The sequence below is a fragment of the Aquarana catesbeiana genome, linkage group LG02 (genome assembly GCF_042186555.1).
Source record: "Aquarana catesbeiana isolate 2022-GZ linkage group LG02, ASM4218655v1, whole genome shotgun sequence".
NCBI classification, from domain to species: Eukaryota; Metazoa; Chordata; class Amphibia; order Anura; family Ranidae; genus Aquarana; species Aquarana catesbeiana.
The window spans coordinates 379,977,393-380,000,562 of record NC_133325.1 but is presented as its reverse complement, the minus strand read 5'-3'; the positions used below and the strand labels follow the sequence as shown (position 1 = coordinate 380,000,562).

The 23,170-nt window shown below is 43.9% G+C and overlaps 1 protein-coding gene across 1 annotated transcript in view; it reads right to left on the bottom strand.

Moving 5' to 3' along the window:
* Positions 1-211: 211 nt before the first annotated feature.
* The window catches only part of LOC141128072 (multidrug and toxin extrusion protein 2-like), a 540,585-nt gene continuing 517,626 nt past the window's right edge, over positions 212-23,170 (bottom strand). Inside the window, exon 17 of the mRNA XM_073615139.1 lies at positions 212-661. Within this exon, the coding sequence (XP_073471240.1) occupies positions 423-661 (239 nt within the window). The 3' untranslated portion in view covers positions 212-422. The remainder of the gene's footprint in view (positions 662-23,170) is intronic.

The following is a 23,170-nucleotide window of genomic DNA, read 5'->3' as shown; positions in this document are numbered from 1 at the left end:
AGAAACCCAGGGAGTTATGGTAAATGGTAGTAAAGGGGCCCGTGTCTGCATCTGAGCATGGGGAGTAAATGGGCACTCCACTACACTAAACTTGGCATGGAAAAATTATAGCACAGCATTGGTTATCTCTATAACCTCCTACAATGCTCACCTGGATAGGCAGGTGAATTCCATTCTATATGTAGAAAGTTTAACGTATACTCAGAGGGAGCTCTCTCAACATTTTTATTTAATGTAATTCACATTGCTCTATATTTGCTGTTTGTTTTGTTTTTTTGTAAAACAAACAATGAAAAACTTTAATAACTGATCACTTGGGTCAGGATTACAAACATTTTTGCAACTAGAGGTAGTGAGGACATTTTTCTGGATACACAGTACACTTGTCTAAGTGTGCTTATCGAGGGTCATTAGCTCCTGTGTTATCTTTTGGTAGTAAATAGCCTAATAGCAATACCAATCATAAGTGCACTAGTGGATAGAAGCAATGCTAGTCCTCTCCGGACAATCAGCTGTTTAGTGGAGAGGATTTCATCTACAACATTAGTTGCTTCCATTGGTAGATCATCTTTTAAAACCAGTTGCGTTGTATGATCTTCTCCAGAGGCCATGTCATGCATGGCAATAGCATGAAAGCTGGAATCCGACATTGTTGTGCCCCCTGTAACACATCAGAGACATGCATATATTATCACATTCTTAAGTTATATAGATATATATTGAAATATATACCCCTTTAAATGTTCCACATTTTGTCATGTTACAACCAAAAATATAAATGTATTTTATTGGGATTTTATGTGATAGACTAACACAAAGTGGCACATAATTGTGAAATGGAAGGAAAATGATAACTGGTTTTCAACATTTTTTACAAATAAATATCTGAGAAGTGTGGCATGCATTTTTACTCAGCCCCCTTTACTCTGATACTTTTCTAAAAAGGAAGCAATCAAAACTAAAATGAAAATAAAAATAGTCCTTCAAACTTCGGCAGTGCTAAAAAATGTAAATTGTTGCATAAAAAATATATGTAAAAATAATAGTACTCTATAAATCCGTATGGGACCGAAGTTCAACACAAACTTTGCATGTAGCAGTTCATTCAGTGATTCATCTGCTGTTTTGAACGTTCGACCATTACCACATCTAGTGCTTGTACTCCCTATAGGAATTGCACTCACCGGATTGCAGATCAATACAAGCTCTTAAAGTATGTGAGGTAGCTGGGATCACTGCCAAACGAACATCCGTCAGACCCTCAGAAAACGATTGGCCAAAATGAAAACGGACACCTGCGTCCTCTGATTCACCATACATTTTTTATGCAACAATTTAAATGTAAACAATTTAAATTTTTATTTTTTTTTAATTTTAGTTTTGATTGCTTGATTTTTTAGAAATGTTGGTTTATACTATAGCAGCTACATTAGTATATTTTCCTAAAGTGCCGGATAAGTGATCTGTTGAGAACTTCTGTATTATTTCTTTACTCTGATACCCCTAACTAAAATCTGGTGGAACCGATTGCCTTCAAAAGTCACCTAATTAGTAAATAGAGTCCACCTGTGTGTAATTTAAAGCGGGAGTCTGGCGACCAATCTTTTTTTTTTTTTTTTTTGTTAGGTCATTGAGACACTTTGCTAACCCCAAAATAATACTCACAGTTTGGGTGTAATATTTCTGCCTCTGTCTGTTTTCTCAGGGGGAGGTGAATACAAATGCACACCACACTTTTCACATATATACTTGTAAAAAATTTTGAAAACCATTTATCATTTTCCTTCCATTTCACAATTATGTGCCGCTTTGTGTTGGTCTATCACATACAATCAGTTTACGTTTTTGGTTGTAACATGACAAAATGTGGAAAATTTCAAGGGGTATGAATACTTTCTCAAGGCACTGTATGTATGTATGTATGTATGTAAGGCTCATAAAGTATATGCTTTGCTCCAATGCTTCATCAACTTTAGTGCAACCGAAGCCCAGTAAGTTCTTCCAAAACCTTCCATGACACAACAGTAAAAAATGTATACACTCATACAATAAAAGTATGGGAATGCAAAATATGTAAATAAATTAGTTAAAAAAAGAGTAACCAGGTGTAAAGAATTGTGACTGTAATTTAAATACAATGACAAAAAAAATTAGATCTATTTAAAACTGAAAATTTCCCATCAAATACTTACCGTAATTTTCCTTTCCTGATAGACTCCATTGCAGCATACGTGTGGGTTAGCCCCGCCTCCACCCCTCCCCTATAGGACCCCTCTCCCATAAATCTTTGCTCCAAGCCAGTGGCCGTGTTCCGTAACTAGCCTACTCCAGACATTTGGGAGGGAACTCCTGCTATCAGGAAAGGAAAATTACGGTAAGAATTTGATAGGAAATTTTCCGTTTACCTGACAGACTCCATGGCGTGTGGGAAATAACTCAGTGTACACACCCGGGTGGACAAAATGTTGAGCAAAGAAAGATGCACCCTTGGGAATTGAGTCAAGCATAGGTAACAGCACCGCTCTACTGGAAAGAAGGTAAGAAAGTTCTCCATGACCAGTGAACCAATCTCTAAGGTTTTTTATGCCAACGTGATAACTGTGAAAAAGTGAACTTGACAGAGAGGCCTCTAACGGAGACAGCCCTACACTCCGCTCCAGTTCCCAGGGGGAAGTGGAGAACAAGAGGGAGACTCCATCGGAAAACCTACACTTACTTCGAGGTCTGAGCCTAGCTTCTTCCTAGAAGAATTGTTGGACAGGAAAGATGCCTAGATCAGAAAACACCTGTGAAGGCCGATAAAGCTGACACTTGAACTTTGAGGGAGCTGGCTGATAGAACCAGAACTAAATCTGACTGGAGGAAGCCTAGAATATCTAGAACTTCTAGATCACCTCATGATCTGCCAGCAGCAGACATGTATTGAAAAACTTTGCCCAGATTCTCCCATCGACTTTGTCTGCGTTCATTCTTCTAGTATTCAAGAGAGCGGAGATGACTCTGGAAGAGCAGCCGAGGACCACCTATCTCAAGAACCAGACCGTCAGACACAACCGTGCTAGACATGGATGTAGAATTGTACTCAGTGGCAGAATACCTGGCCTGAGGAGAAGGTGAACTGGGTTCCAGAAGCTAAACTGTGCTAGCAAGAACTGTGCTAGCAAGGGAAACCATGACCTAATTGGCTGAAAGGCATCACTAACACCGCAACCTCTGTTCAGAGTCTTCGTAGAAAACCCGAGGTTGACCAGGACTGAAAGAAATGCATTTCCAATGATCCATCAGGGCATCTGCACGTGAAAAACCTCCACATGTAGAGACCATTCGTTGTGGACTCTGGAAAGAAATATACGTTAGAACATTTTGGAGCTGAGCTGTAGGCTGAATTCTTCTGAGCCCAAGACTTAATTGGCTCCGCTTCCTGTAATAGAGAACAGACTGTGAGTAGGGATGGGCCGAACACCCCTCCCGGTTTGGTTTGCACCAGAACATGGGAACAGGCAAAAAAATTGTACAAACAAGCGAACACTGTTAAAGTCTATGGGACACGAACATGAAAAATCAAAATTGCTCATTTTAAAGGCTTATATGCAAGTTATTGCCATAAAAAGTATATGCTTAAAGTGAAACAATAAAAATGAAATATTCCTTTAAATATCATGTCTGGGGGGGTGTCCTTATGTCCTTACTATGTCTGTAAAGTAACGCATCTTTCCCGTGTTTAGAACAATACCACAGCAAAATGACATTTCTAAAGGAAAAAATATCATTTAAAACTTCTCGCGGCTGTAATGAATTGACGGATCCCAGCAATATAGATAAAAATAGTTTTAAAAAAATGGCATGGCCCCCCCCTCACCAAAATGTAAAGGAAAATGCATGGGGGTCCCCCCAAAATCCATACCAGACCCTTCAATTCTGGTATGGATATTAAGGGGAACCCTGTGCCAATTTAAATAAAAAAAATGGCGTAGGGGTCCCCCCCAAAATCCATACCAGACTGTTATCCGAGCACACAACCTGGAAGGCCGCAGGAAAAGGAGGGGGATGAGAGAGGTCTGAACCGTACCAGGCCACATGCCCTCAACATGAGGAGGGTGCTTTGGGGTCCCCCAAAGCACCTTGTCCCCATCTGAAAAAATAAATAATCTGGATGGTCGCACTCCAACGATTATAGCTCAGCTATGAGTTGATAATTCCTGATGAAGTAATAACGAAACATATGTCGAGGCGCTAGTTGGTCACGTTACTTCACACCACTTCCGGTCCCTTTGGTTGTTCCGGGTTGGAATGCACACCAGCTACGAGGGCTAGCCGCGAGGCACCTTCCGATCACCAGACACGCTTGCAGCCCCAGTTCATGTAAGCAGCCATTTGGCATTTGTATTCTTTATTAACTATCTTTATTCTTTATTAACTATTAACTATTAACTATCAAATATACAGGAATACGCTATTGGTTCCTATTTTCCCATATTTCATCCATGATCGCTGTGGAGACATCCACAGTCTTCATCATTGTAGCAAGCATTATCTTGCTAAAGCCCTTCTGACCTGCTTTTTTATTAAAGGGGTCACCATTCTCTGTTAAGCAGAATACATAAAAGGAGCACGTTGGGTGTATCAGTTGGTGAAGGAATATTCACTATCTTTTGGAAGAATTTGAATTTCTTTGTGATTTTGGGACTTTCTTTCTTTCTACGGCCATTTTGGCCAAAATATGGTCTATACCACTTGTGTTCATCACCTGTGTATATATAAGTATTTATGGCACATTGCACTTTTTTGTTTATTCAATGCCAGTTGCTTGAGTATATCTAATCATTCAACCTTTGCTCAGTTAATTACCATTTGTTCTAGAGCACCCTCTACACTTTATTTTATTAGTTCCTTGATTAGTATTTCTACTTAATTAGGGGAGCAGCTTTTTTTTATCATATTCTTCTTTTTTACTATTTAAGTTAGTTTTGGCGCGGAGTACACTTAATTTTTCACAGCTATAAGTAAGCACCAGTAGTGACGGTGTGAAACGCGTCAGTGATCTGTTTTATTCCTTTCCTGTATGGACTGTTATTAATAAAGATATTTTCATTGAAGTGTGGCCATCCGGATTACTTCTTTTTTCATATGCTATTTGCATACTGAGCCTGCCCCTGTACCTGACGGGGGAGGAGATACTGTGGCTCAGACACCTGGAGCGGGTTTTCTTGTCTACCTTGTCCCCATGTTGATGGGGATGAGGGCCTCATTCCCACAACCCTTGCCCGGTGGTTGTGGGGGTCTGCGGGCAGGGGGCTTATCGGAATCTGGAAGCCCCCTTTAAAAAAGGGACCCCAAGATCCCGGCCCCCCTATGTGAATGGGTATCGGGTACATTGTACCCCTACTCATTCACCAAAAAAAGTGTCAAAAATAGTAAAAATGACAAGAGACAGTTTGGGACAAGTCCTTTATTAAAAAATAAAAAAAATTTAAATGTCCCACGATGTAAACCCATCGTCCATCACGCCACCTGACGAACCAAAAAAAAAAAACGCAACAACTCCACCTCCATGGGAGGCTCCCGCCAACTGAAGCCTCTTCGCGATGACAGCTGTTATATAGCTGAGGGCGGGGCCACACGGTGATGTAAATGGATGACCCGCCTTACTCTAATGTCCCATGGCGTCAGAGGGGGCAAGGTCACCCGTTTACATTACCGGGTGGCCCCGCCCTCAGCTATATAACAACTGTCAATGCAGAAAGCCTGCAGTCAGTGGGAGCCTCCCACGGTGGTGGAGTTTATTACGTTTTTTTTTCTTGTGTCATCGGATGCTGTGATCGAAGATGAATGGACATCACGGGAACTTTTTTTTTAATAAAGGACTTGTCCCAAATTGTCTACTGTCATTTTTACCATTTTACCCGATACCCATTCACATGGGGGGGAGGGGTGGGATCTGTGGGTCCCCTTGTTAAAGGGGGCTTCCAGATTCCAATAAGCCCCCCGCCCACAGACCCCCACAACTACTGGGCAAGGGTTGTGGGGATGAGACCCTTGTCCCCATCAACATGGGTACAAGGTGCTTTGGGGTAACCCCAAAACACCTTCCCCATGTTGAGGGCATGTGGCTTGGTATGCCCCCCCTTTTCCTGCTGCTTGCCAGGTTGCGTGCTTGGATAAGGGTCTGGTATGGATTGCGAGGAGGGACCCCTACGCCGTTTTTTTAATTTTGGCGCAGGGTCCCCCTTAAAATCCATACCAGACCTGAAGGGCCTGGTATGGATTTTGAGGGGACCCCAACGCCTTTTGTAAAAATTTGACGCAGGGTTCCTCTTAATATTCATACCAGACCTGAAGGACCCGGTATAAATTTTGGGGGGACCCCATGCCATTTTTTTTTTAAATTGGCGCAGGGTTCCCCTTAATATCCATACCAGACCTGAAGGGCCTGGTATGGTATTTGGGGGGACCCCCACGCATTTAAAAAAATAAATAAAATTACATTTTGGTGCAGGGTTCCCCTTAATATTCATACCAGACCCAAAGGGCCTAGTAATGGACTGGGGGAACCATGCCATTTTTTTCTATATTGCCGGGGTCCGACAATTCATTACAGCCGCAAACAATTTTAAATTAGACTTTTTCCTTTAGAAATGTCATTTTGCTGTGGTACTGTAATGCCCCGTACACACGGTCGGACTTTGTTCTGGCATTCCGACAACAAAATCCTAGGATTTTGGCTCAAACTTGTCTTGCATACACACGGTCACACAAAGCTGTCGGAAAATCCGATCGTTCTAAATGCGGTGACGTAAAACGCGTACGTCGGGACTATAAATGGGGCAGTGGCCAATAGCTTTCATCTCTTTATTTATTCTGAGCATGCGTGGCATTTTGTCCGTCGGATTTGTGTACACACGATCGGAATTTCCGTCAACGGATTTTGTTGTCGGAAAAATTTATATCCTGTTCTCAAACTTTGTGTGTCGGAAAATCCGATGGAAAATGTGTGATGGAGCCTACACACGGTCGGAATTTCCGACAACAAGGTCCTATCACACATTTTCCATTGGAAAATCTGACCGTGTGTACGGGGCATTATAAACATGTGAAAGATGCGCTACTTTACAGGCATACTAAGGATACCCCCAGACAAGATATTTAAAGGAATAATTTATTTTTATTGTTTCACTTTAGGCAATTATTAAAATCACTGCTCCTGAAAAAACTGCAGTTTTTAACATTTTTTTTTGCATTGATACATGTCCCCTGGGGCAGGACCCGGGTTCCCATACATATATGGCAATAAATTACATATAAGCCTTTAAAATGAGCACTTTTGGTTTTTCATGTTAGCGTCTCATAGACTTTAACAGTGTTCTGTGGCTTTCGAATTTGCCGCGAACACCGCATAATGTTTGCTGTTCGGCAAATGGGTGAACACTCCATGTTCAACTCGAACATTGGGCTCATCCCTAGCTGTGAGTCCCCAGGCTGTCTTTTAATGTAGGAGACCGCTGTAGTGTTGACTAACCTAAGAGTACTGATGCTCCCTTTGTTATATGGTGAAAGGACTGAAATCTGCTTCTTGGCTCTCACTTCTGGAGAAACCCCTTCCAGAAAGGCCGCCTTCTCCAGCTTCCACTTGATCCTCACATCCGTAGACGCCATAGTGCCAATCATTTTAAAAACTGAAAGGCACGCAGGTGGGAAGAAGACCAGGTCAAGTGTATTCAGATCCAAAACATCAGGATCCAGAGCCAAGGCAATGATCCAAGATTATATTTAACTGAGCCCCGAGGCCCACAAGAGACTGAGTGGGCTCCAGGTGTCTCCTTGCCAGATTCAGCAGCCAGCCGAATTTGATGGCCATAGAAAAGACCTGAGCTCTGGGCTCCGGCAGCTGCCCTATGTCTTGGGACAGTAGGATAAGGACATTCACGTAACAAGCCAGGCGTATTCTCCTTGTGTTGATAAAGACTATAACAACCAATAAGACCCTGAAAACACACAGGGTGATGTTGAAAGCCCGAATAGCTGGAGCTGGAGCTAGAGATGGTTTTGACCTACAGTGAACTGAAGGAACTTGCGGAAGACTTCTACAATGGGCACGTGAAGGTAAGCATCTTAAGTCTATTGGAAACAAGACAAGTCACCTGGCTGGACCCCCTATGAATCAGGGATGATGATTCCACCTTGAACTTCTCCTTTGCTGAAAATAGTCTTAGGTGTGCAAGGTCTAAAACTGGCCTCCGCAAGCTGTTCCTCTTCATGACCATAAGAGGGGCGAGCACTTGCCCTAAAATTTCTCGCATTCAGAGACTGGCACAGCAGCACTTTGCGACACCAGTGACTTACGTAAAGCATGAGTATATGCTTTCTTTACCTCAGCGTGAGGCAAAATCCATGGAAAAGAATCAGAGATGATGGAGGACTTCTGATGGACCATGCATGTCCCAAAAGGACCACTTTAACGACCCAATAGTCTGAAGCCCAACTCAGTAGCTTCTTGGAGCCCGAGTTCAAGCTTTTAGCATACTTCTGAGGGGATATTAGGTCCCCTCACCAGCTCTTCCTAAAATCCCAACCTGGTCTGTAAAAATGTGTGACCCTGGCATGCTCTGAACTTTGTTCTCTAGACTGTCCACTTCTGGCCTAGCCAGTGCTGGTCCTGAGGTAACACCGAAAACTTGGCAACTATGGCCCTGGTTATGGTGCTATCCAGCTTGCCAAAGGATGAAGCTCCCTAAAAGGGAATGCTACACTACACCTATTAGAGCGGGAACAGCAAGCCCAGGCCCCAGCCATAGCATTCACTTTGCCGTAACTGACGAGAGCATAATCCCTTCTACTTTGCGGCTGATGTCATTTGGAGCCTTATCATGGAAAGCGACACCATAGCTGGTGTCGCTTTCCATGATAAGGCTCCACATAACATCAGCTGCATAGTGGCACGGATTATGCCTGAACTACAGAGTTTCTGAAAACGCTCCTGAATACTGCATCCACATTCTCCATCCACAATTCCATACTTTTCGATACGGCCACAAGCGCCCAGGCCGACTATTCACTACATCTTCCAAGGAAGAGCGACATGATTGCTCATCTCATCAAGGCCTCAGCCACTTAGAGAGGCAGCCTTTAGATGCTTCACATCCTTATCGCTGAATGGATAGAGCTTGGCCATCTTGCTCAGAAGGGAAGGATGTCTCGCGGCCTTGCTCCAGTTATCCAAAATGATGTCCCCTAGTTCTGTTAAAAATGAGAATTTAGAACACTCTCTGTGGCTATGTTTCCAAGTCATGCGATTCAGAGTGTGATTCCGAGTGCAGCCCCAATCCAACTTTACAGTTTCTGGATCAAAGTTGCATCAAAAGTCGTATCAAAGTAGCACAGGAACCCCCTCAAAGTTGCTGCAACTCTAATGCCGCGTACACACGATCGGACTTTACGGCATACTTGGTCCGGCGTACCGGATTTCGTCGGACAATTCGATCGTGTGTGGGCTCCAGTGGACTTTGTTTTATGAAAAGTTTGACGGACTTAGATTTGAAACATGTTTCAAATCTATCCGGCAGACTCGAGTCCGGTCGAAAAGTCCGCTCGTCTGTATGCTAGTCCGACGGACAAAAAACGAGGCTAGGGCAGCTATTGGCTACTGGCTATGAACTTCCTTGTTTTAGTCCGGTCGTACGTCATCACGTACGAATCCGTCGGACTTTGGTTGATCGTGTGTAGGCAAGTCCGTTCATTCGGAAAGTCCGTCGTAAAGTCCGTCAAAGTCCACCGGGCAAAGTATGCCGTAAAGTCCGGTCGTGTGTACATGGCATTAGTTGCATAGATTGGAAAGGGTGCCATTGAACTCAATGGGCTGTGACCCGCCATGGGACCCCATGTGTCCAAAGTCGCATGACAAGTTGCACTAGTGGAAACAGAGCTCAAAGGTGCTTCCAGAATTTCCTCTATATTTGCAGGAGACTCTAACTTGGTTGGAACAGTTCCAGTTAGTTCTTTCTGGTCAACCTAGTGAGAGAACACGTCGCAATGGCTGTTGGACTTGTGTGGCTTGTATCCCACTCTTTAAAGGATCCTTGCATGACGTGCCTTACTAGGGATTCCATTTTGCTGGAAAACACCACCACCTGGGCTTAGCATAGCTCACACAGAGACTTGCCCTCTGGGACTGGAGTCCCCCATCCCCAGCAGGCTCCCTCCTTGGAGCAGCTGACATAGTGGTGGGTGCGTAAGGAGGATTCAGAGCTTCTGCTATGAAGGCTGGACCTTGACGGTGACCTATGACAAATACATCTGAAGAAAAATGTTGTGACCCAATGATGTCTTTATCATCTCGTGCTGTGTATTATCAGCCTGACCTAGAAAGACTCACAAATGCAAAATAGGATAGAAAGGAAATGGTTAAAGAACCCAAAAGAGTACCCAGGTCAGCAAAAAAAGGAAAGGGTTAAACCCACCCTCTCATACCTGCTACACCAGGGCTGGCAAGACAGGGGGCAGTGATACATCCACAGAGTAAGGCCTGGAGCAAGAGAAATTAAATGAAAAAGATAGTGAAGGGCCGGCATGACAGGGTGATAAGAGTTATCAACTATGGGGTTAAGGAAGTGTAGGTGGAGAAATGGGGAGAGTTTGTATTGGCCAGGAGAAACAAGATGGGGAGGAGTGTGGTAGTTGATTTAAGGGGGAGGTGAGGTCTTCCAGGCATCAGTGGAGGGACAGGTGACAAAGCAGGCAGTTTCCACGCTGCTGCTTGTCACAGCTACAGAGAAGATGGCCGACGTTGACAGGATCCTGGCCCAGCTGCGGGCGGCTGCAGCATCCAAGGGGCCTGAGTGGCTGCAAAGCCAGGTATCAGCCCTGTTGGAGGACCAGGCATCCGGGTTGGCAGCGGGGGGGGGAACATCCCACACATGCGGCGGTCTAGGCCGCCGGAGCGTTTTTCGCCCAGATCCTCCCCCCGAACTTTGCGCCATGATAGGAGCCCCATACAGGACCCGTCAGGCCCACCACAGGTGGCAGCCTGGGGGGGCTCTGGACAGTGCTGCCGGCCTCCTCTGCCAACCCGGCGGCATTGTCCAGAGCCCGCGGACTCCTCCCCCTCTGGCCGCTAAGTGGGGTCTCTGTTGGCAGTACAATGAGGGATCTTTTAAAAAAAGGTAAGGGCAGGGGCATGGCTAACTGCCGAGTAAGATGAACGTCTGACTCCACAGCTGCTGCACTGACTGACTCCTATCACTTACCCACAGCTATCCTGATCCCTCTCAACAACCATCTGGACCTTCAACACACAGGATTACATTCTCAGAATGTCATATCCGACCCACAAGAGGAAAGAATTCAGGCAGCCTAAGAAACTGACAGATTTCTTCATCATGCCGAATATCCAAGACGGCGGCCGCGGCTCTCCACACAAACCTGCTACAGCCTGCACAGATCTCCCTGATGCTGATGGACTGGAAATATCAGGACAGAATGACTCCCTGGGTGCCTCTCCTTCCTCCCTGCCATCATCTGCCAGCAACAGCCCAGCTAAGTCGAGGATGCGACTGGATTCTGCCAGCACAAGCCCTGAGGTGAGCTCTGCTTCAGCTCACAGCTCACTCCATCCATCCCCTATAGTGGCCTTCCCCACATCAAATCAGCCTGTACTGGATATTACTATGAAGGAGATGCTCATCTCACTTCAAAGCTCCCTGCACAATGACATTTCCACCGTGTTTAATAAGTTCACCTCACAAATGCATTACATGGGGCAGAGAGTGTGCAATATTGAAACCCAAATAGGAGAGATGACTGAAACAGTGAATGATCTTGTGGATGCACATGATCACACTCATACAGAACAACAGTGGATGAGAGCCAAAATGGCGGACCTCGAGTACAGGGTCTCGTCGTAATAATGTAAAGCTTGGGGGGGTACCTGAAACCACAGGATCTCAATGCATTTGCCAGAAATCTGATTTCCACCCTATTACCAGAAGTTTCTCCCATGGAAACTTTTGTGGACCGTATCCACCGCTTACCCAAACCCTCTCACCTCCCTGCGGAGGTCCCCCGCGATGTTTTAAAAAGGGTGCACTTTTATCACGCCAAAGACCAACTCCTATTCAAAGCTAGACACCAGCCCCATACACCAATCTCCAACTGTATGCGGATATCTTCCAACATACCCGCCAACTGAGGAAATAACTGAACACCATTAATAAGCCGCTCAATAATCACAAGATCCCCTACCAATGGGGTTTCCCCACCAAAATTATGGTCACTAAAAATGGTGTCAAACACAACATCTCCACAGTTGAAGAAGGTCTCAAACTCCTACGCATTTGGGGAATCATTCCTGACCAAAACGCGTCAGCGCAACCCGACTGCAAGGAGAACACTTACACCCTACAAGGCTAATCTCAAAGCTGGTAAACGCTAATCATGATCAGGATAGCAGAATCATTAGCTAGTTCACACGCCGCACAACCGGTCAGTACCTTGCTCATTGCAAATCGTTCCGCAAACTTTTACCCCGTTGATATACAGCAGTCCCAGACACAGAAGACTGCTGCTTTTTGCTGTTCTAGTTCCCTTCTTTTTCTTTTCCTGCTCAATATCTGATTATCTAACATTTCAAGTTTACAGTTCCATCTTTATCCTCACTTTCCCTCCGAAGACCATCCAAAGAACACAACTCCAACATCGTTCAACGTCTGAACCTATGGAGAAACCGTATACCTCCATCCAACCGTGAGTAAGCACTGCACTTGACATAACATCTCCTACAAAACACCTAAGATGCCTAAATTTTTATCACTCAACGGTAAAGGGCTCAATCACCCTGCCAAAATAGCTTCCCTATGGCGCTCAGCACAGGAATCTAACAGTGACATTCTCTGCATACAAGATACTCACTTCAAAACGCAGAACCCCAATGCTCCAACAAACACTTCCCCCATGTCTATCGGCATCAGGTCCCACCAAAAAAAATGGGGTGATGATAGCAATCAAGACCACGCTGGCCTTCACACTTCACAACAGCTTACTAGACGTAGAAGGCAGATATTTGGCCCTGGACTGCACACTTGACAACACCAGATACACTATTGTCAATGTGTACACACCCAATACCAGACAAATCAGATTCCTTTCGAAAGTGATGAAAAAAAAATCGACAAATTCTGTAACGGATACCTTATCATGTGCTGGGACTTTAATATGGTATCTGACAACTCCCTGGACACATCTTCTCGCAACGCGAGACTCACGTCACCGATGGGTACTTTTATTTGAAACCATGACCTGTACGATGTTTGGAGATGTCACCATACCACGGAACGTGACTATTCCTTTTTCTCCCATCGGCACAATTCCTATACTCGGATCGACTTCTTTCTAGTGGACAAATGGAATCTCTGAGTCTACTATGGACACGATAACATGGTCGGGGATCACGCCCCAGTCTCGATAACCACAGATGCTACGATCTCACAGCCGCGCACAAGGATATGGAGAGTCAATTCCACCATCCTCCACTCGACCGAACACTCTGCCTTTATTCATGAACGACTTGAAGAATTTTTCGACCTGAACAAAGGATCACCATCTAACAATACAATATTGTGGGACGCTCATAAAACATTCCTAAGAGGAATTATTATTCAACTTAGTGCTAGGGAGATGAGGAGATCACGGCGTCTAGGCACACTCACTTCCAGTATCAAACACATAGAAGTTCAAAACCAAACTAATCCTGACCCCAAACTCAAAGTAAAATTAGTAATCCTCAGGCAAGAATTAAGAAACCCGCTGCTAGAATCTTATGAAAAAAACTCAAAAACAATTTAAAGCTAAACATTACTCTACAGGTAACAAAGCAGGGAAAGCCATGGCCCTTAGAATTAAAGGCCACCACCTTAAAACTAAAATTACTCACCTGTACCACCCTACCTCCCAACAAAAGCTAGTCAATCCACAAGCTATAGCTGACGCATTTAGCCACTACTACAATTCCCTTTACAACCTAAAAGAAGACTCTTCTACCATACAACAGTCCATGGAAGATGTAGAATCCTTTCTACGTGAAATCAATCTCCCCAAACTATCACCTGACCAATTATCTAAACTAAATGCTTCTTTTACACCGATAGAAGTCTTAGAGGTTATTTCAAAATTGCCAACTAACAAATCCCCTGGACCGGATGGTCTTCCTAGGGAGTATTATAAACAATTCTGCACGGTACTGACACCCTTTTTAACACAAATGTGCAATGACTCTGCCTCCTCCTCCTCTCTCCCACAGGAAATGCTAAAAGCGTTGATAATTACAGTACTTTACCAAAGCCAGGTAAGGAGCCTACCTCACCCCAAAATTTTAGGCCTATTTCGTTACTCAATATAGATGCTAAAATCTATGCCAAACTAGTAGTAACCAGATTAGTAGATATCATGCCCTCTCTAATATACCCAGATCAATCTGGTTTTACGAAAGGGAGACAAACATATGATGCAACCCGCAGAGTCATTAATTTAATACATAGTTCTGGGTCTACACGAACACTTTCTCTGCTTCTATCTTTAGATGCAGAGAAGGCATTTGACAGGGTACACTGGTCGTATCTCCTCAAATTTGGATTCCAAGGACATATCCCCTCTGCCATACTGGCATTATACTCAACACCAACAGCCCAAGTGTACACATCAGAAATGCTTTCTAAACCTTTTGCAATCACTAATGGCACCTATCAAGGTTGCCCGCTGTCACCACTTATCTTCAATCTATTGATGGAGCCATTAGCAGAACACATCAGAACAAACGTGAACATCGCAGGTATCAAAATTGGCACAATATACCACAAAATCAATTTGTTTGCTGATGATGTGATAATGATGATAACCAATCCAATATCCTCCCTGGCTTCGATCCAGTCAACCCTGCAGAGGTTTAGTAAAATCTCCTATTATAAGGTAAATGAAAACAAGTCCTATATTCTTGACCTGGGTTTAGATGCCACTTCCAGCAACTTACTATGCAATCTATACACATACCAGTGGGCTGACACAGGCATATCCTACCTAGGAATTACGCTCACAAAATCCACAAAAGGTTTATTTCATAAAAATTACACGGAAACCAAACAAATGCTTCTTAAAGAAACAGCTAGGCTCTCCAAAATTCAAACTTTCATGGTCCGGCCGATTAGCAGCCTTTAAAATGCTCATACTCCCTAGATTATTATATATCTTCTGCATATTGCCTATACCACTCACAAACTCATACATTGCCTCGCTCCAATCAATAGTAAGTAAATACGCATGGCAGGACAAAAACCCAAGAAGTAGTCACGCAAAACTTATAAAACACAGATTAGCAGGTGGGATGGGCTACACTGACTTAAAGGACTGTTACCTAGCCACCATACTATCCCAATTAAAAGATTGGGTAACTACACACACAACTTCACTATGGCATAACATCAAAAGTACTATGATACAAGGACATAACCTCCAACAATGTCTATTCAGCACAATCACCCATGTACCTCATCTCCACCTATATTCACCGACCACACAAGCTTCAGTAAAAGCATGGAGAAAACTATATTCTTTCAAATGTTCACAGCTTCCCACCAAACCGCTCCTAATTCCTCTTCACACCCTCCAACTGATATACCCAAGTGGATACTGGAACAAGTTCACTACACAACCGGAACTCAAGGATATGATACTAAACAAAACCTTTAACCAAATACAAACTACATACAATGCACCCAGTACTGATTACTTATACATATATAGACTTCAAGATTGCCTGAGAGCATACTCACATTTAGAAGGTGTCCTGCCCACTAAACTATGGAATTACTACTTCCTACACAATACAGGCACCAAAGGCATCTCACTAATTTACCCTACACTTCAAGAAAAATTAGTATTTCACAAATGTAAACCCTTTAAAGACTGGGAAGAAGATATGCAAACACACTTCTCTGACCAACAATGGCAATCAGCCTTTAAGCCAATATTCAAAGCCACTTGTTGTACCTCCTTATGGGAATTGTCACACAAAATTTATCTAAGATGGTACCTGACTCAACAGAAAATAGCTAAATTCCAAACAACTTCCTCCCCTACCTGCTGGAGTGGATGCCAACACACAGGCACCTTATTACATACCTTGTGGTCCTGCCCGGCAATAACTAACCTGTGGACAGACGTAGAACATATTCTGCAAGATATATTTCACTCACCCCTGATACTCACACCACAACTAACTATCCTAAACTTAAACACAGAATCGCTTCCTCCTTCCTGGAGAATAGTAACTACTCACATTCTCCTGGCAACTAGACTGCTCATAACTAGATACTGGAAATAACAGACGAGCCCAACAATAACAGAAGTAATTACGCTAGTACAACCTACATTACACTCATGAATCTATCTTGTCTCGTGGCAAACCCTCACACCTCAAAACAAGTAACTTATGGTCCCCTGGGAACAATGGTATACAAATAGACTAAATTGACAACCTTTTGATAAACAGTTTGATACTCTGAACTGGTATATTCCCGCATATGCACCCACAGTGATGCTTCTACTCTATCTCACTACTATCTCTTCCTCCTATCTCTCTTTATTTTCTTACTGTATATGCTTAATTATCTTCCCTCTTCCTTAATACCCATTTGTTAACCATAATTTCATAACACTATTACTTGCTTTGTCCTGAAAGTTATACAACCCCTGGCAAAAATTATGGAATCACCAGTCCCTGAGGATGTTCCTTCGGTTGTTTATTGTTGTAGAAAAAAAGCAGATCACAGACATGGCCAAAAACTAAAGGCATTTTAAATGGCAACTTTCTGGCTTTAAGAAACACTAAAAGAAATCATGAAAAATAATTGTGGTGGCCAGTAACAGTTAGATTTATAGAACAAGCACAGGGAATAAATTATGGAATCACTCAACTCTGAGGAAAAAATTATGGAATCATGAAAAACAAACAAACAAAATAACACTCCAACACATCACTAGAACTTTGTTGCACCACCTCTGGCTTTTATAACTGCTTGCAGTCTCTGAGGCATTGACTTAATGAGTGATAAACAGTACTCTTCATCAATCTGGCTCCAGCCTTCTCTGATTGCTGTTGCCAAATCATCTTTGCAGGTTGGAACCTTGTCATGGACCATTTTCTTTAACTTCCACCACAGATTTTCAATTGGATTGAGATCCGGACTGTTTGTAGGCCATGACATTGACCTTATGTGTCTTTCTTCAAGGAATTTTTTCACAGTTTTTGCTCTATGGCAAGATGCATTATCATCTTGATAAATGATTTCATCATCCCCATATAGATGGGATAAGAAAAGTATCCAAAATTTCAATGTAAACCTGTGCATTTATTGAAGATTTAATGACAGCCATCTCCCCAGTGCCTTTACCTGACATGCAGCCCCATATCATAATTGACTGTGGAAATTTGCATGTTTTCTTCAGACAGTCGTCTGCATAAATCTCATTGGAACGGCACCAAACAAAAGTTTCAGCATCATCACCTTGCCCAATGCAGATTCGAGGTTCATCACTGAATATGACTTTCATCCAATCATCCACAGTCCACGATTGCCTTTCCTTAGCCCATTGTAACCTTGTTTTTTTGTGTTTAGGTGTTAGAGATGGCTTTCTTTTAGCTTTTCTGTATGTAAATCCCATTTCCTTTAGGCGGTTTCTTATGCCCCGTACACATGGTCGGATTTGCCGATGGAAAATGTCCGATCGGAGCGTGTTGTTGGAAATTCCGTGTGGGCTCCATCGGACATTTTCCATCGGATTTTCCGACACACAAAGTTGGAGAGCAGGAGATAACATTTTCCGACAACAAAATCCGATCGCGTCAATTCCGACCGTGTGTGGCCTGTTCCGACGCACAAAGTGCCACGCATGCTCAGAAGAAATTCCGGCACGGAACAGCTCGTTCTGGTAAACTTAGTGTTCGCAATGGATACAGCACTTTTGTCACGCTGCAATGTTAAAAATGGTTTAATACAGCGCAATCTCTTCTTCTTTATAATGTGACAAGAATATAGTAGTTTTGCTGCTCATATTCACACACACTTCTCACAAACTTATTTCGTTACTATTTATCGGGATTCCCTCAATATATTTTGATTTCTCACATCTGACAACATTTTTTTTTTTATTGGTTTTAATGTAGATTCTTTTTTTGTGTTTGTATTTTTTTGAAGGGTGTTTTTTTTTTTTGGGATTTTGATTTGTACTCCCGAAAATGTTTGTGTGTGTTTTTTGTGTCAAGTTCCCACAACACCATTGATATGTTGTTCTATTTAATCTGTAGGAGATTGTTTGGTGTTGTTGTCCCTTGTTAATTTCACATTTTATGTTAGAAATGTACCTGAATCGTCACCAACAAACTGTCCTTTTTGGATGAAAACACACACAGGAGAGTATACTTTCCCTAAAAAAATGTTATTAAGGGCTCACAACTAAACAAAGAGGGAGGCAACGCTGGAGAAACTGCAGAAGTGGGTGAAGCCTTGGACCCCCAGGGCAGACATCTAAGGGAGGGCAGTCTGGTCCAGAAGTCCCAGAGATCCGGAAAGCAGCAGATGACATTTGTGTCCCCAGGCTGTGGTCATACGAGAGACTGCATCTTCTGTCAGACCAGACTGAACCCAGGGCAATCACTCTCAGGTCTTCTTTCCACGCTTCCTTCCACGCGGTGGCTGTGGTGGTGGAGTTGTGGCAGCAGGAGGAGGAGGAGGATGGTCCAACTCAACCACGTCGGTCTTGGGTGTTAGTTCCCCACTCACCCCCTTACGTAGGACTTTATACAGAAGGTCCTCACAGAGCCTGCGTTGACCCTCCTGCATGCCCTGCAGTTTGGTGGCAGCCATGCAGGCAAAGGCCTCTTCAGGAGTGGGTAAGGCTCGTAGGGACGCCGAAGCCTCCTGAATCAGCCTGAACGCAGAATCCTGCACGGGACTCGGAGTCGTCTTCCTGGCTCTTTTATATGGAAGGCGGAGGGGAGGAACCTGAGATTCAGTCAGGCTGCGACTTGTCCCAGGCTTCTCCTGGCTGACACTTAGCCCCGCCTCCTCCTGGCTGCCACTAATCACCGCCTCCTCCTGACTGCCACATTCCACAGCCTCCTCCTGGCTGAGGTCTTCCTGTGTATGAAAAAGGGACATAGTTTTAGTATTTTATTCATCAATCACACACAATTTTCACCTCCTGACTGTTGCAAATTGAATGTTAACAAATATAACAGACTAGCATTCTGAGCCCAGCATTTTTCATTCTTGTCCCAATTATTTTTGACCACTACTGTCTATTGATATGTAAAACACTTTTTTCAATCAGCAATTAGTGATCAATAATAACATCTAGTAAACATCATTTATTTATTGACCAGAAATCTGTAGAAGAATGCTATACCTGACTCCAGCTGGGCTCCTCCATTTCTTCCTAGCTTGAAGGCCCAGGTTGGACATCGGAAGCCTCAGCTGGGGTGGAAGGAAGAGTGGAGAGGGATTCCCTGACTTCAGTGTGGTCTGACAGAAATCGCAGTCTCTCATAGTACCACAGCCTGGGGACATAAACGTCATCTGCTGCAGCTCCGGACCTCTGGGAATCTGTGACCTTCTTGCGCTCCCTAAGATACGTGCTCCTCAGGCCACCAATTTTGGCTTTTAAATAAGAGATGGTTGCTGTGGGGACCACCGGCGTCACCAACTTCAGCAGTTTCTCCAGCGCTGCCTGCCTCTTTTGTTTATGGTTATAGTGGGGGTGTCTCACTTGCCACAGACAGGACAGCTCCCTGTATTTGTCAATGAACAGGGGGAGGAAATTGTGGTCGTTGAACCCATCCATTTTCTCTGCAAGACACAACACAAGACAAACCCTAATGTCAGGCCAAACTCCCCCAAATCTTGTTACAATATAGGCTTCCATTTCGAAGCAGTATAGGCCCAAGTTTAGATCCTACCTTTGTTATCACGATCGGCGCCTCCGATGCTCCTTCCTCCGCTCACAGATCATACGTAAGATGCACACGTGTTACGCTTTATACACACTGCGCATGCGTGTAACTCCACCCGCCCCTGACGTTCTTTCTATTCTATTCCCCACCCCTTTTCGTTCGGCGCAGTGGGGGAAGAGCACATGGCGGAGACACAGCAGGATCGTGCTAATTGTAGCAACGAGGAGGAGGAGGAGGAAAGGCCGGATCCGGACACGTCCCGATCCAGAAGGAGATTTAAGGACTCAAATATGTCCTTTGGGGAGATGTTGGAGATGGTGGACATCCTAAAGAGGGCCGACTATGACGGAAAGTATGGGCCTTACCCCAACCCCAATGTCAGAAAGGCCAAGATCATGGCGAAAGTGGTCAGGAGTCTGCACCGGAATTTCGGGGTATGACGATCGAAAGATCAGCTCAGGAAACGGTGGTCGGACCTCAAATTACGAGAACATGAGCAGTACAGAAAGATCCGGAGAGTGCTGCAAAAAAGTAAGTAGTTGTGCTGTGTTCCTATTCTTTATGTTTATTATGTTCGTGCTGCTCCATGTGCTTTTAGGAACTGTTGTACAGTTTAAAATGGCAACTTTCATGTTCATGGGCACATTATTCGTTCATATCAAACATTTTTCTTTCGGACTCTAAAATACCATTGTTTAGGCCATATGCATTTGGCCACCAATTTACGCCCTATACTTGTCTTAAAAGAATTGGGTTGTGTAGATGGCTTTGTTACTAGAATGAAATGCAAACTAGATTCTGTGTAAGAAGAGGACACCCAGCAGCTGTTTTCACATCTGGACACTGGAGCACTAGTGTGGGACCCCAGAACACCATTTTTATTAGGGGACCCACACAGGTGCTCCAGTGTATACTATAGGGGGGGGGCTACATCTGTGAATCTTGTACCAAACAGGTAAAGTATTGCAGCTTGACAAAGGACACTGAAAATGCTACATTTTGGAACTCTGCTAAAATTGACAATTGTACCCCACTTCCAAGCAATGTTTCCTATTTATAGTTCTGCCATCAAATATCTGTGTGCTAATTATACCATTTTTGTTTGACATAGGGGATAAAAGACTCGGAGGACACCCCTCATCCGAGGAGACCAGAGCCCCCCCCCCTCTGGAAGAAGGTGAAATCCCCCCAACACAATCTGAGCAGGAGGAAGAAGACATGGTGGAACTAGTCACCACAACAGGTGAGTGTCTGCGACCACAGGCTCAGGTAAGAGATGGATGGCGGCATATTTTTGAGACCTAATTTATTTTGGGGTTCCTCTCTTTTTAGGTGATCGTGATGTTGTGGATCCAGATCCTTTCACATCCGAAAGTGCCCAGATCCTGATCGGGGAGATCATGGGGTATAATTTACCATTGGAAATCATCAAGAAAAACCATCAATGATGTTATTCCAAAAAATAAAAACATTATTGATGTTTTGGGGCGAGTTTAAAACCCCTCCAAATCACTTTCTTCTTTTGTGTGCTACAATATGCTAAATGTTTTTGTGATTTTTCAGAAAGCCAAATTTGGAGGATGCACACAGTGTGCCAACATGTGCTATCTGCCATCACGGGAGATCAATGGACGCGTTTTGGGGGTGCAACCCCTTCCTCAATAATAAAGTAGCGGTGAGGAAGGGCTTGCTCCCCCAAAACACGTCCCTTGATCCCCCGTGATGGCAGGTCACACATGTTGACATTGTTAAATTGGTGTGCATCTTCCAAATTTGGCTTTTCCTGGGGTGACTTCACCCCATCTGAACGCAATATCAAACACAGTTCCTAAATACTCATGTCTGATATTGCCTTCAAGTTCTACCAAATGTGAACTTTGTAAGTTCAAGATTTGTGTCTTTCTTGTTGGTTTTACACATGCCTGTTTTATCTAAATTGGACATTTCGATTTTTGATAATGCAACCCCAAAAATTGTTATACAACAAACATGTTGGTTTGTTTGAAAAACCTTTGGTAAATGCACATGTGATTGTGCAGGTATAAAAAAGTTTTTTCCGCAAGAATGTGTGGATTATTGTGTCAACGCTACAACACTTTTGGGGTGATGTCATTGGTGTTTTCAGAGAAAATGGGGGTTATTTACTAAGGGCAAATCCTCTTGGCAATACAAGTGCAGTTGCAACTGCAGTTGCAACTGCACTTGTAGTGAAATGTGTTTTTGCATTTTAGTAAATAACAGCCAACAGTGCTTTGTATAATAAGGTTACACAATCACGACATTTTCTGGACTCAACACATTTCTGTCAGGGTCAGCTAAAACAAACGCAAGCAGTAAATGTCCACAAAGAATTTCTTTTTTTGTTTTATTATAAAAAGGCTTCACAGATTTGCTGGCATATTGATAGCCCCCCTACCCGCAAAGAACTCCAGGTAGCGTAACCGTACATCACGGGCACTCAGGGAGGGCAAGCCAGGATGTCCGCTTTCAAGCGCCGTCAGTGTGGTTTCATGTATCATTCCGGCCTCAGGCCCAACTGAGCCAGCATAGTTGGCCGAATGTTTCCTTAAAAAGTTATGGAGAATACAGCACGCCAGTATAATATGGTTCAGTTTATACTCCGCCATATGGATGGGTGTCATAAATAGGCGGAACCGGCTTGCCAGGATTCCAAATGTGTTCTCCACCACTCTTCGGCCTCTGGCCAGCCGGTAATTAAAAACCCTCTGTTCCAGGGTGAGGGTCCTCATCGGGAATGGCCGCATCAGGTGGTCCCCCAGCGCAAACGCTTCATCAGCAACAAACACAAATGGGAGTCCTTCCACATTGTCCTCTGGAGCTGGCAAGTCCAAGCTGCCATTCTGGAGACGCCTGCAGAACTCCGTCTGGGCGATGACTCCACCATCGGACATCCGGCCATTCTTCCCCACGTCCACATACAGGAAGTCGTAATTAGCCAACACCACCGCCAACATCACTATACTATTGAACCCCTTATAGTTGAAATAGTACGACCCCGAGTTGGGTGGTGGGACGATGTGGCCGTGTTTCCCATCAATTGCCCCTCCGCAGTTAGGAAAATCCCACCGCTGGGCAAAGTGGGAGGCCACAGTCTGCCATTCCTGTGGTGTGGAAGGAAACTGTTGAGGGAAAAAATAAAACATTTACTATTTTGGCTCA